The 14437-nt window shown below is 45.5% G+C and overlaps 1 protein-coding gene across 4 annotated transcripts in view; it reads right to left on the bottom strand.

Annotated features, from left to right (window-relative positions):
- ARHGEF10L (Rho guanine nucleotide exchange factor 10 like) overlaps nt 1-14437 on the bottom strand; it is a 64346-nt gene that overhangs the window by 20654 nt on the left and 29255 nt on the right. For 3 of the 4 annotated variants that reach the window (XM_075277829.1, XM_075277830.1, XM_075277831.1), the window contains 11 exons: nt 11914-12005; nt 10844-10924; nt 10365-10537; nt 3995-4103; nt 3119-3225; nt 2953-3030; nt 2341-2520; nt 1844-1960; nt 1349-1441; nt 1100-1273; nt 159-304 (listed from right to left, as the gene is read on the bottom strand). In XM_075277829.1, the coding sequence (XP_075133930.1) occupies nt 159-304; nt 1100-1273; nt 1349-1441; nt 1844-1960; nt 2341-2520; nt 2953-3030; nt 3119-3225; nt 3995-4103; nt 10365-10537; nt 10844-10924; nt 11914-12005 (1350 nt within the window). Of the gene's footprint in view, nt 1-158; nt 305-1099; nt 1274-1348; nt 1442-1843; nt 1961-2340; nt 2521-2952; nt 3031-3118; nt 3226-3994; nt 4104-5561; nt 5679-10364; nt 10538-10843; nt 10925-11913; nt 12006-14437 lie in introns of all 4 variants that reach the window. The other variant, XM_075277832.1, reaches the window with a different exon arrangement.

The following is a 14437-nucleotide window of genomic DNA, read 5'->3' as shown; positions in this document are numbered from 1 at the left end:
GGAGCGCTCTACCTGGTGACATCCCGACATCTAGAACCGAGTGTCAGCAGCATCCCAATACGTGTCCTAAACATAACCTGGAACCTCCCTATAGGTCTAGGACGATTCAAAGGCCCCAAAAATTTGGGGGCACATTATTCCCCACAGTGCATACTCACTTGAAGTTGATGTTGGCGCACACTAGCACATCATTCAGTAGGAAAAGTTTCCGCTCCTTGGATTTTAGCAGCTGCCCCTTCTCACCATACACCATCTCAGTAAGGGTCTCACAGAGGAGGAGTTGGTGCAGACCTGAGCTCAGACTCTGGAAGAGCAGATAAACAGTCCACAAACTGTCTCACAGCAGCACAGAGGAAACGACACAGCAAAGTATGTAACCCCATGTTATAGATGTAGCAGTTATCTGGGCCCTGTGCAGAAGGGGTGCTGGAGGATGTCCTCCTGTGCTACAAAGCATTGGATGAGGGAGTAAACCATGATCAGGATCAAGTCTCACTTGTATGTGACGTCCATTGACGCCTAAGGTGAAAAAGTCAACATCCAACCTGCGACCAAAATCCAAGTGCTGGATTCTTTGTGACTGTCTTGTTGCAAGTCACAACGTAACACCATATACAATCATTAGATGCAGGCTGTATATGACGCTTTGTTGTAGCCCATGTCACAGTGTAGCCCTAGCCTAAGTTATGGCAACAAGGAGACTCTCATGGTGCAGCCAAAGGTCGCCATGCCACCCTGTGGAAGTGTAAGAGTCAATGCACACGGAGTATTTGGGCACGGATTCTGAGATGGAATCTGCGTCAGAATCAAAGCCTCCTATTGACTTCAATAGGTTCCTTTTTCCGCTTGCAGAATCCACGCCCAAATACTCCGTGTGCATTGGCCCAAAAAGTCACATTGACGATTGAGAGAGTGCTGCGACTGCAACTACTTATAAAAGGCACTGCTGGATTATTTTTTTGGAACCCAGGAGTCAGTCACAGAACCAAGGAAGGAGTCATGTGAAGGTCTTGAGAGATGACACAGCGATCCTTAGTCATGCAACAGGTTCATGTGCAGTCCTAGCTTGATAGGTTTGCAAACCCGCCCTATATCTCACCTTGTACAGGGTGCTGCGGTCATTTATACTCTTGCACAGCTGCTGGATCTCGGCCACTTGGTCTGCGACTCGTTTCTGCTCATTAAGTTTCTCCGCCAGGGTCTCCAACTCTGTAAGAGCCAGTTGAAGTGACAAACGGTCCGGATGTCCCCGCGGCGTGTTCTTTAACATGTCCTGCAGAACACAGCGATCAGTGACAGGTGGAGGAGGGGATAACAAGGGATCTGAGGAGGAGAACAATGGACTTACCTGCAATAGAAGAATGAATTGGGGAAAGCGCTGGATTGGTTTCACCATCAGCCCGTAGAGAGTCACCCTGTCTGGACTGGCCGCCTGCTTCTTCTGTAACAGATAGAGAGATGATGTCAGTCTACAGCGGGCCATACACATAAGGTAGCTGCTTGGCTGACAGCTATAAACTGATCTCCCCATTCACATGCATGCTTGGCTTGGTATTTATATCGAGTGGAAGTGATGAGAAAGCTGCTCTGGCAGTGACTTATATTCCGGAGAAGAAAAGGAATACTTGTCCCTTAACTCCTGACATCTACCATCATGTCCTCATACACATTAGATGAGCAGGCAATGCTGTTGAAATCGGTAGGTCTGCCCGACAGTCCTCCGATGTGTATGGCAAGATTTAGGCTTCTCCCCCTGCTGAGACACTACAACTCCCATCATCCACTGGCTACCATGCATTAATTTACATGAACGAGAGAATCCAGATGGTGGCGCTGTGCTCACCTTCAGGAACTCCAGGAAGGCCGGCTTGGTAAGACAAGCCTTCTTGATCAATGTCATGGCGTTGGTGAAGTTGTTGACATAGTCGCTGTAGACGTCGAGCACCATGGACTTGGAGAACTGGAAGAAGAAGGAGACAAAGAGTCAAGAAGAAGAAAGTGAATGGACAAGGACCTGACTGAGATATGGCAGAAGGGAGGCAAATTCTAGCACGAAGAATCATCCATATAGCTCAGGACTGAGGGAAAGTCTAACAGACTTATCCATCAAGCTGCTGTATCTAATCTATCAAGCTGACGTATGTAATCCTAACAAGAGTGACACGGTGTGCTGAGCTGATGAATCTAATCCTATGAGGTGTGATACTGTCTCCTCAGCTGCAGAACCCAATATTATCATATGTGAACGGGTATGCTAAGCCATGTACCTAATACTTATCATATGAGACACTGACTGTATCCGAGCCTAGACCGACCGGTCCCCTAGAAAAGGTCACTTACTGAGGCCACAAATAGGTCGCCAATCTTCTCCGTGGAGTCCCATTCTGCAACACGTGAGGACAGTGCGATCTGGAACACGGAGTGGCAGTGCAGGATTTCCTTCACCCGCGAGAACACTAGCTGGCACTTCCGAGCGCTCAATAATTTGGGCTCCATTTCCAGCAGGGGGTTGCGGTAATCCTGGAAGACGATGATGATGATGAGGATAAGACCAATCCATGCAAAGGTTAGACGCGCCAACAATGAAGAACTCCCCACTCCACTGTATCACTCCTCCTGCAATCCATCTGCTGACTACTGACATTTTCACTTCTGTTTTTACACTACACGTCACATATTCCTCCCTCTAACCGCAGTATCAGTCTTGTTTCATCTTCTTGTCATAAAATGTCTTTATCTCCTATACAAGCTGAGCGAAACCTACGCATTACAGTATCCATAGGCATTATCACCCAGCTTTCCATAGCACTTATGATTACAAAATTCTGTTCCTACTCTTACACTTTTTCACCCAAGTGTCAGTCTTTACTGTAAAATGGACATTCTATTCCCAGATCCAGAGCTGCCTGTCCTGTAGATGGTGATTTGATTCCACAGATGAGATGGACTTACCTGCAAAACTCGCTGTAAAGACTCCACGTAACTCCGCTCACTCTGTACGATCGAAGACAGAATGTGACGCCGCAGAACCTAGAAGATACACAAAGATACACAGTGCCCTGTTACCGGCTTCACCCCAACACAGAGCATGCTATGTCTACAATAGCACAGCTCTTACCTGCTGGGCACTGAGCCCCTCCGGCATCGGCCCCAGCTCTGACGGTGGCGCGGTCATGTCCAGATCACTTAATTCCAGGAACCCCGTCTCATCTTCCTCCGAGTCTCCTGAAGGAAGAAAGACTGCGTGAAACAGGAGGAAGCCGAAGGAAGCCAAGGAGGATGAGGAGGTGAAGGATCACAGTTACCCGAGGAGATACTCTCATCTGCAAAGGAGTCGCTCTCTGACAAACGCTTTTTACAGTGCGATCTCCGAAACCAGGTAGAGGCTCTGCCAATCCCCCGACCAAGTCCGAGCCTCAGGGCCATATTACTAGTGTGAGAGTCGGCGTACATGGCCGGCTGGAATGACAGCACTGACTGGGGACACAGGATTTTGGTGTTTGAGGAGGAAGAGCGGGAGGTGGCGTCCTGTGTGCTGACAGCAGAGATTTCCAACGTGACTCACATATCACTTCCCTGTTCATAGAAAGTTGCAGCACATAATATGCAGTGCACACAGTGATGCCACCGCTACGAGGGCCCGTCCAATGGCACCATATCATGCTACAGGGCAGCCATAGGCTTACATAGATCATTTGCTTGATCTATGGCTGTAGCACTTGTGTAAGCTCTCTTGCCTCTTTACGGGACAGTAACATCATCTTTGTTGGTCACATGGCCTGTAAAATGAATAGAATTCAGCTGCAATACCAAGCACTGCCACTATGTAATGTATGGCGCTGTGCTTGGTAAACAGTGAAGAGGCTGCAGCACTTGTCGGAACAGCTCGGCCTCCTCAAACCATGAATTGGTAAGGATGCTGGGGGTTAGACTCCACCAGTCCTAATCCTGAAAATCCCCTTTAACCTGTAAAATTGAAGTTCACATTTCGTACCAGTGGTTTCCTTGCGCTGTAGGAAGGTGACTTTGCGCATGACGGCGATCCGCGTCTTCTCTAGTCCGTCCTTGGTACCGCTACGGGCTGCTTTCATTAGCTGCGTCATCTGCAGAACACAGAAAATAACCGAATCACATGCTGGTACTGGCACAATGACATGACAAGACGTGGCGGACGTACGAGAACAGGACACAAGACACACACATGATCACAGGAACATGACACGCTACATTAATATATGTGACCACAGGAGGAGCGGTACATGTGCTGCGAGGGGGGCGACAGGTCTTGTCCTGGTCCGCTATTAACTTTATAGCCTATCAGTAATGGATCATTAAATCATTAAATTAGGTTTCACCTGTCAGCCATAATGAAGAGCTGTGAGCAGAGCGGCGGCCGTCCAGCGCTGAGCCAACACGACACCAAACACAGCGTCAACAAGACAGACACTGACAGGATACAGAACACACAGCAAACCACCGTGCACCCCAATATACAAGCACCCCTCCCCCTCATCATTGTCAGTAGCAAGCGGGGGGAAAGTAGACAAATTTACCTGAATATAAATCCTACAGTTATACCGGCATGGCCCATATCAATCTATATACAGGAGATGTATGACTTATACCGGCTGTACATATATAATTATATACAGTATATACCCAGGTTATACCAGCATGGTCCATATCAATCTATATACAGGAGATGTATAACTTATACCAGCTGTACATATATAATTATATACAGTATATACCCAGGTTATACCAGCATGGTCCATATCACTATATACAGGAGATGTATAACTTATACCAGCTGTACATATATAATATATACAATATATACCCAGGTTATACCAGCATGGTCCATATCACTATATACAGAAGATGTATAACTTATACCAGCTGTACATATATAATTATATACAGTATATACCCAGGTTATACCAGCATGGCCTATATCACTATATACAGGAGATGTATAACTTATACAGGCTGTACATATATAATTATATACAGTATATACCCAGGTTATACCAGCATGGCCTATATCACTATATACAGGAGATGTATAACTTATACAGGCTGTACATATATAATTATATACAGTATATACCCAGGTTATACCAGCATGGCCTATATCACTATATACAGGAGATGTATAACTTATACAGGCTGTACATATATAATATATACAGTATATACCCAGGTTATACCAGCATGGTCCATATCACTATATACAGGAGATGTATAACTTATACAGGCTGTACATATATAATATATACAGTATATACCCAGGTTATACCAGCATGGTCCATATCACTATATACAGGAGATGTATAACTTATACCAGCTGTACATATATAATTATATACAGTGTATACCCAGGTTATACCAGCATGGTCTATATCACTGTATACACTCAGTCGTCACCTATATCTTTATGGTCACATGCAGATACTATAGACCTGATGACCTTTTTTCCCCTGAGAGCCCATTTTTGGCCATTAGATATAGTATATAGCCCTATACTAGTGGGGGGAGGACAGACACGGAGGACTTTGTACCTTACTGTCGTATCTGTGTTTCAGCTCTCGGACGTCTCTTTTCCTGACCCTAAGAGCCAGGAGGTCTCGCTTAGTTTTGCTGTATCTCTCCTTTAGTCTATTAAGATCTGGCGAAAGCTGCAAGCAGAAAGCAAGACAAGCGGGAAGATAGGAAAAGAAGAAGAGAGCCCAGCATAAGCCAAGCGGTGCGCACACAGCAACGGAGCGGCGGCAAGACCCTCAACACCCCACAGTTAGTAAAGAGTTAATCTCATCACCCATGCTACATAGAAACAACATGTACATACCTGGAAAAACATGTCAAGAACACAGAACATATAAGTCAAAGGAAAAACAAAGACACTGTAGTGTCGGGAGGATCTGGTGCTATCAGGGGTATAAGGCTATAGTCACACATTTAGGGTGTGGGAAAACTGTACTGGTAATAAAAGCTTGTGCCTTTACTGATGTGGTGTAACCACACCTTCACCACTGTGTGTGAATATACTCTAAAAGGGAGCAACTCTGGCATGTAGTACCCGCTACCAGCCTATAGGTGGTGCTATATAATGACAGAGAATAGAGCACCCAGAAAAGTAGTGGTACCCTGCCACAGCTGCACCAATGCATTGCAACCTTCCAGGAACACTGGGGGGCAATGCAACCCCATTTACTTGAATTACTACAGAGTGAGAGGTGATCTTTGGTCACTTGACAGGGACGAGATAGTCAAAACCATCATGTAGTCCAAGTACGTAAACGTCTGCTAAGGAAATCCTCCTCAAGACACAGCCTGAATCCAGAATAACTTCAGCATCCTATCTAATAATAGAGCCCTGTGTGCATTGTCATGGGACTTCCTCTTTCATTTCCGAAGGTGCTGGAAGGACAACGTCTAGGATTTGTGAATGAGCGCCATCTTAAATTATACACATGCCTGTGCGCCCTAGGGATTTGGGGCAAGAAAATAATATGGTCAACTCCAAAAAGCACTAATGGATAGAAAGATACATAGTGTGCAGACAGTACGTACCAGAAACTGCCACTAGGGGGCACCGAGGTTCTGTACTCCAACACTGAATGGAATGGAATATTTACTGCGAATAGCTAGTAGTATTGGATCAAGTACGAATATTTTGAATACCGTAGTATTTGATCGAATATCTGCTCGCTCATCTCTTAGTTATGCATCTGACGCTAGGTTCACACCTGTGTTCTGGTCTCCGTTCTGTGCTTTCCATCTTCTGCATGCCAGAAGACGGAAAGCACAGACCGGGTCCGGCTGTGAGCCGCGGTGAGCGTTTTATGCTCTCCACCGCGAAACCGGATTTTTTAATCCGGACACAGAGTACTGCATGTCCGACTCTGTGTCCGGATTAAAAAACCCAGTTTCGCGGCGGAGAGCATAAAACGCTCACCGCCGCTCACGGCCGGACATCTCTCTCACCCATTCAAATCAATGGGTTTGAAAGACTCCTGCAGGTTTCCGTCTCCTGCTCTGTTTTATGCAGGAAACGGAAACCTGCAGAACGGAGAGGAGAACGCAGATGTGAACGAGCCCTGAGCTGAACGGAGAAATCTACTTCCTATACAGTTCTCGTTCCTTTTCTAGACATTTTTGCTTTGGCTCCAAAAATTGCAACAAAATCTGCAACAAAAAAAGCTGCGATTCCACAACATGGGGCCTCAGTCTTAAAGTGGTTTTCAGGGACTTATAGGTTGATGATCCTTAGGATAGGTCATCAAAATCTGATTCATTCATGATCTGTCTGATCAGCATGTGGATATTGGTAGCCTGACCCCTGCTGGCCATTGCCTGAGCTGCAGCCTAAATATTACATACCATTCCTATACAAGGCGACTATAAGAGACAGATACATATTGTAATAAAAGGGCAATGCTGGCGGTGAGGATGCAGGCGACTGGAACAGCTCTGCATTAAATATACATGATATCTCCATCTGTCTGGGTCTGTTTGCCTCCCTCCTGTGACAAAACCTGCAGCTAAGTTCTAAGCTAAGGCTTCGTATAATAGGAAAAGCAACAGGCGGCGAATGGCAGGAGGCACTGACTGCAGGGGGAACGTTTCCGCAGCGCAAATCTCACGACTCTCCTGATCGTTGGCTACAATGTATTGGTGTGGGTAAAATGTATCAACCGCAGTATAGGAGGTGTATACACCATAACAGTCTAGACTGGCTACAAGTGTAGCAAACACTAACCTGATGCGGACATCTTTGGGAACGGACACTTAAGAACACCCAGGGACAGTAAAAGAACGCACCCCATGTCCATTTAAATCAATGCAAAATGTCACGGACACAGCTAGTGTCCCATGCTAACGTCCGCACGAGATTTTGAACGGACATTAGCAGCGGACACAGACAGTAGTGTGAACGCCCCTTTAAAAATCAACGTCTGTTATAAAACTGCAGACCTTTACATTACATGATATACAATGACAGAGTGGACAGCCCCTTTAACTTACATATTGATGACCTATCCTTAGGGTAAATCATCAATTTGTGATTGATGGGGATCTGGCATGGCAGCGCTGAAGCTTCTTCTCTATGCTGATGACATCATAAGGTGCAGCAGCAGCTCAGTCCCATTCAAGTGAAAGGAGCAGAGCCGCAGTACCAAGCACAGACCTCTATACAATCGACGGCACTGTGCTTGGTATTGGATGAAGAGACGACAACACTCATCCTGACACTGCCACCTCTTCAACCACCTGATCAATGCGGAGCCTCCGCCAATTACGTAATGATGACTGATCCTGAAGATCTATCATTGATATGTAATTCCTGGTAAACCCCTTTAAGGCTGATGCCCCACGTTCCAAAAATGTAGCATTTTTTTTGATATTACAGATTTTGCTGCGGTTTTTTTGAGCCAAAGTCATGAGTGGATTAACAGAAGGGAAGCATCTAAGAGCTTCCTTTATATTTTCCATTCCTTTCCAAGCCGCTCCTGATTTTGGCTCAGAAAAGGCAGCAAATAAATCCTACTTTTCTGCAACGTGGGGCCTCAGACTTTAAGGTTTCTACAAAGGTTTGGTGTATGGAGGTTGTCACAACATTACCCTATACAGGAGGATAGAAATAATCGTATATAGAGGCGAGGGACTGGTTAGTGTCCACATGGCATGACTGCAGACTCATATCCAATATGAAGTCAGGATGGAATGTAAAGACATTATAGGGGGGGTCTGGGGTCTTCACATCTATGGTCTCACTACCGTAGATTGGCTTTGGCCTTTCGCTTTATGTTAAAATATCTAGTATAATAATATATAGTATAATAAGCAGCAGCTTCAGCCGTCTGTTCACTGAATGGAGAGAGATGTAGGGTAGTCATGGTGTGCCCTCCACCATTACTAGCACCCAATTTCCACTGATTCACTATTAGGCATATTTTAGGGAATTGCTCCAGGTTCCCACAACTGCATATATGTCCTTCGCTTGGAGTCTACCTATCATTGCAGAAAATTTTTGACATATCTATGGTTGGTGGTTAGCACTGCAGCTTTGCAGTACTGGAGTCCTGGGTTCAAGTCCTGCCAGGAACAATATCTGCAAGGAGTTTGTATGCTCTCCCCGTGTTTGCGTGGATTTCCTCCCATTCTACAAAAGACATACTGATAGGAAAAAAAATGTACATTGTGATCCCTATATGGGGCTCACAATCTACAAAAAAAAAAAATATCTATCTAATGTTTTGGTCAGGAAGACCCCCACCGATTGCTGAAATAAAGGAGCCGAATCACCCCGCTGAGTTTGGCTATTCCTGTACAGATAAGGCAATAGCGGATTGTAGGGGCAAGGACACATGTTCAAGGTTTTTGATGCATTTTAGAAGCGTAAACCAGGTGTGAGTTAAAAAAAAAAAAAAAGAAAAAAAAAGTACCTAAAGTACCTTTTTTTTTTTTTTTTTAATGTAGATTGTAAGCTCCATATAGGGATCACAATGTACATTTTTACCTGTCAGTATGTCTTTGTAGTATGGGAGGAAATCCACACAAACACGGGGAGAACATACAAACTCCTTGCAGATGTTGTTCCTGGCGGGATTCGAACCCAGGACTCCGGTGCTGCAGTGCTAACCCCTGAGCCAACGTGTTGCCCCAGTACTTCTTTTGTTTAACTCCACTTTGGGTTCCGGCTGCATCACAACTCCACAACGTGGGTCCCCTAGGGGTCCATTCCTGATAAAAAAATTTTTAAAAAACTCCCATTGACTTCAATGGGTTCCATTTTCCACGTGGAACTCATAGAAATCAATGGGAGTCTTTTTTTTCCAGCGCTGATTCTTACGCGAGTTATCGTGCCAGAATCAGCGCCACTTTACTCCGTGTGAATGGACCCTAAAGCTGCGTTCACACGTTCAGGTTTTCAGCTCCAGGTTTTGAGGCCAAAAACGGGTTTGGGTAATGAAAGGACAAAAGAACAAAAGTATAGAGGAAAGGGGCTACATTTTTTTTTTTTTTGTAATCTACTTCTGATTTTAGCTTCAAGAACTGCAATATAAAACCTGATCATGTGAAGTGACGCTTACAGAGTTAATTATTCCAGATACTTAGCAGACTGACGAGCCTCTGGCTTAATTAGGCTGAGGTAGCCCCGCAGTCACCATTGTGAGTCCCGGCACGTCCCTGTCACACTGGAGTCCCGAGGAGACATCCAGAAACAGGAGAGAGATCCAACAATATGGAGACTATGCCAAGTAGATGACCCTCTTTACCGGGCCTAGCATGATTATGGGACATTACTGTACTGTGTCAATGTGGCGCTATTCGTAACGCCTGATGTTCTGTTACGGTACCTTGGGTTGAAAAGCTACAAATGGTTTTGCGGGTTTCGTCTTCCTCTCCGCTGTCTCTGCCTCGGAGTCTTCACTGTAACTCTCAAATTCACTGGAGCTCCAGCCGGTGTCCTCAAAGTCGCCAACACAACCCTCGCGCTCTATATTTTCATAGATCAGGTTTTGTCCCAGCCCTGCAACAAAATGAACCCATATAAGCCTATGGAGGGTTCTACTGCGACTGAATCAGGAGGAATTGAGGTCCATCACCCCCCTAAAGAAGTCATCACAACCCCCAGTATCAAATCCTTTCTTTAATCCAGAACTGTGGTGTCCTCGGGGGTGGTCCTTCTGTATGCCCCGCCTCTAATCCAGAATGTTTGATCATCCGGCTCCCGGATTAATGAACCTTTACGGTAAATCTCATAACCCTTTGACTAGATGCCATTTCCTTAGGATCACGTGTCAGAATTTAGGATTATAGTACTGCAGGCTCTCACCATCCTTGGTGTCATCGTGTTCGCAAGGTACGTCGTCGTAAATAACCCCGTCTTCAGTGCTCTGAGAGCCAAATGAAAAACCTGCGATAAGCAATGAAGAAAAAAATCAATATAAATAATGTTCCATCAATATGTATGACACTAATAAGGTATACATGGTCACATATATACACAAGAGGACAAGAACCTGTCACCTACATACAGACATACAGTACATATCCCTTATATATTGGAGGAGAAGGTCCTGCGCTGACTTACACTCTGTTTACTGGATGGAAAGGATCTAATAATACATATATGCCCCCTGTATACTGGAGGATGAGGACCAGTCCTGGTATACACATCCCCTTTACCCAGAAGGAAGAGGACCAGTCCTGATATATATATATTCCCTATAAAGAGGAGGCTGAGGACCTGTCCTGACATATGCAATCCTTATATCTAGAAGGAAGACAACTCATCCTGACATACAAATCCTCCATATTCAAAACTAAGAAATCCTGTCGTGACATAGGCCATGTCCCTTATACAGTATACAGGAGGATGAGCACCAAGCCTGGCATACACATCCCCTATATACAATAGAACAACGACTGTTCCTGATATAGACGTACCACATATACAAGAAGAAGGACCTGTTCGGACATACACTTCCATTACATACAAGGATCTGTCCTGACATACATGTTCTCTATTACAGGAGCAATATGCAGGTGGATGAGGACCCAGTTTCAAGATACATATCCCCTATACACAGGTGGATGAGGACCTGTCCTGACATATATATCCTCCATATACAGTTGAATGAGCACTTGTCCTGACACATACATCATATATATATATATATATATATATATATATATATATATATATATATATATATAGGACCTGCTTATTATATGTGTCTGTCTAGTATACGACTACTACTACTACCATACATACACATCAGGCGCTCTTATGAGATGTATTACCAGACACCTATAGGTCCTTATATCCACATACAGTCACATGCCGCACTTGCTCCTTACCAGTGAGATATCCCTACTACCCCCATCACTGTCAGTACTTACGTTTCTTGCTCAGCTTCTTCTTGATACTGTATGTACGGACCTCCAGCTTTCCCTGACCTCCGCGCTCTTCATTGCTGATACTGGATGGAGACCTGGGAAGAGAACAGTATATAAGAGCGGTGAATATCAGGGTCACTTCCTGTGCAGCATTGGCCCCGGGGCCCTGATATGTCCTCACACATCAGATACAGTAAGTATCAGTCACGTACATATACTGTATATACACGATACCCACATCTGCATCCTCAGGAGGAACTCTCCACTTCTCAGAATTACCCTGACATTTCTGCAAGAGTTTGGGGGAAATACATGGGGCCACACAATGGGAGCTCTGTCTCAGACCTGTCGCTGAGGTCTCGGAGGTTCAGCTGTCTCTAATTATGTCAGGGCCGTCTCTGCAGAGCTGTATACCCCGTGTCTATATACACAGCACATACTACATCCTTGTCATCCTGCAGGCACTTGTGTTATGGGGCAGCTAGTTACATTCTATCAGTCCTGTAGACATTGTTACAATGTAGCAGTATGGTAATTAATCCAAAGAGGTGACCCTATAATAATCCCATAGTATAATCGCAGCCCTGCCCACAATTACCTGAGCTTAACCCCTCACAGACCACAGCCCAGCAAATCCCTCCGCTGCCATGAATCTGTCCAGCAGGAAGTGGATGAAAGATTCAGACTCCAGTCAGACATCCCGGGCCTCGCTCTCATTGCCCCCTCCCTCCTCACCCCCTCCCCTCATGTCTGCCTCTCCCAGGACTGGGGCTACAGGGTGACATTCTCACCACAATCTGCATGTGAATGGTCTGTGCCGCCTCAAAACAGCAGGGGAGAGACCGAGGCCACATAATATCATGTCTGATGGGAGTAGCCGGCAAAATGTGCATTCAATATGGCTGCAGCAAAGGTCCTGGAAACGTCCGAGTGCTCACACTGAGCCGGCACCCAAGTGGATGTCTGATGGAAAATCCATCTTGTTTATACAGCGTCAGTGTATTCCGACGCACGTTTTTCTGGTTTTATACAACTTTTTGAGACTGTGCATCTGAGGCTCCGCAGGATTTTCCATTGCAGATTCTGTCATATCTGATGTTAGAATAGCAAAGCGTGTAGCGCAATTATTCCCATCAGAACACGGCAGAATCCAATGGATATCACTACATGTCAATGGGATCCATCGGAGGCCGCAATACGTAGTGAAACAACGCATGTGGCGTAACCGCTGCGAACTGCCTGCAGCAGAAAAAATTGCAGCGCTTTACAGTCATTCCAACGAATCCCATGCCTACTTTGCGGTAAAAACTGGAATCCGCATCAAAATCTTGACCAAAAAAATGTCTCCCATTGAAATCAATGGGTGCCGGTCCGCGAGTGGAAAAAAGAAGTGACATGCTCCTTCTTCAGGCAGATTCTGCGGCCAGTTCAGCCACGGACGTCCACCTGAAGACACTCAACTAGGCCAAATCCGGAGCGGAGTGCCGCGACTGGATGCCGGTTCACTGCATCGACATCAAGTCGCGGCTACCGGTGAATTGGTCCGGAATCAGAGTCGGCCTCTGCATCAAATTCCGGACCAAAAAACCCTATCTGAACTGAGCTTAAGGGTCCATTCACATGGAGTAAAGTGGTGCTGATTCTGGCACAATAACTCGTGTAAGAATCCGCGCTGAAAAAAAGACTCCCATTGACTTCAATGAGTTCTGTTTTCTGTGCGGAACACCGTATATCCCCCATATAACTGTATGGATAAAGCGCAGCTTTTTACAGGGGAGCACAAAAAAAATAATGCATTCTTTCTGCAGTGAGGATGAGGTAAGTAAAATCTCGTTACATTTTTGCCTCCCCCACATAAGTTTATGTTTTTCACTGTGAAATGGACACGCCGCGGTTTACATACGTGCACGTTTTTGCAAACACAGCATTTTTTTTTTTTTTTACTGCAGCGTGAGGATGAAATGAAATCAAATTACATTGATTTTGTTGGGACAGTAAAACCTTGTTTTTTTTTCCACTGAAATGCTGCGAACGCTAAAAATGTTGCATTTCCGCAACTTGAGGCCTCGCCCTGAAGGGGTTTTTCAGCCAGATAAAAGTAATGGCTTACCTGGCCCCTTTAATCACCTGATCGGCACCGCAATCATATAATACTGATAGCCTGTCCTGGGTGAATTTTATCAGGCTGGGACACCTTTAGGTTAAGGCCCCATGTAGTGAAAGCAGCGCAATGTAGGATTTCCCGTTATGTGCCTCGGTACAAGAGATATTGAAGCCCTTACCGATATCTCTTCACTGTCAGAAGAGTGTTCCTGACAGTCTAGCCAGGCTGTGAGGAACGCCCCTCCTAATAGTCTGTCCATAGCGCTGTACTGTCAGAGGGGGTGTTCCTTACCTCCCAGGAATGACGCTAAGCAGTGGGTGGTAAGTAACGCCCCCTCTGACAGTACAGCGCTACGGACAGACTGTTAGGAGGGGCGTTCCCAGCTAGACTGTAAAGAACGCCCTTCTGACAGTGAAGAGATAT

Source organism: Leptodactylus fuscus, chromosome 6 (genome assembly GCF_031893055.1).
Source record: "Leptodactylus fuscus isolate aLepFus1 chromosome 6, aLepFus1.hap2, whole genome shotgun sequence".
NCBI classification, from domain to species: Eukaryota; Metazoa; Chordata; class Amphibia; order Anura; family Leptodactylidae; genus Leptodactylus; species Leptodactylus fuscus.
Note: the sequence above shows the minus strand (reverse complement) of the source record. Positions and strands in the feature narration are given on the sequence as shown.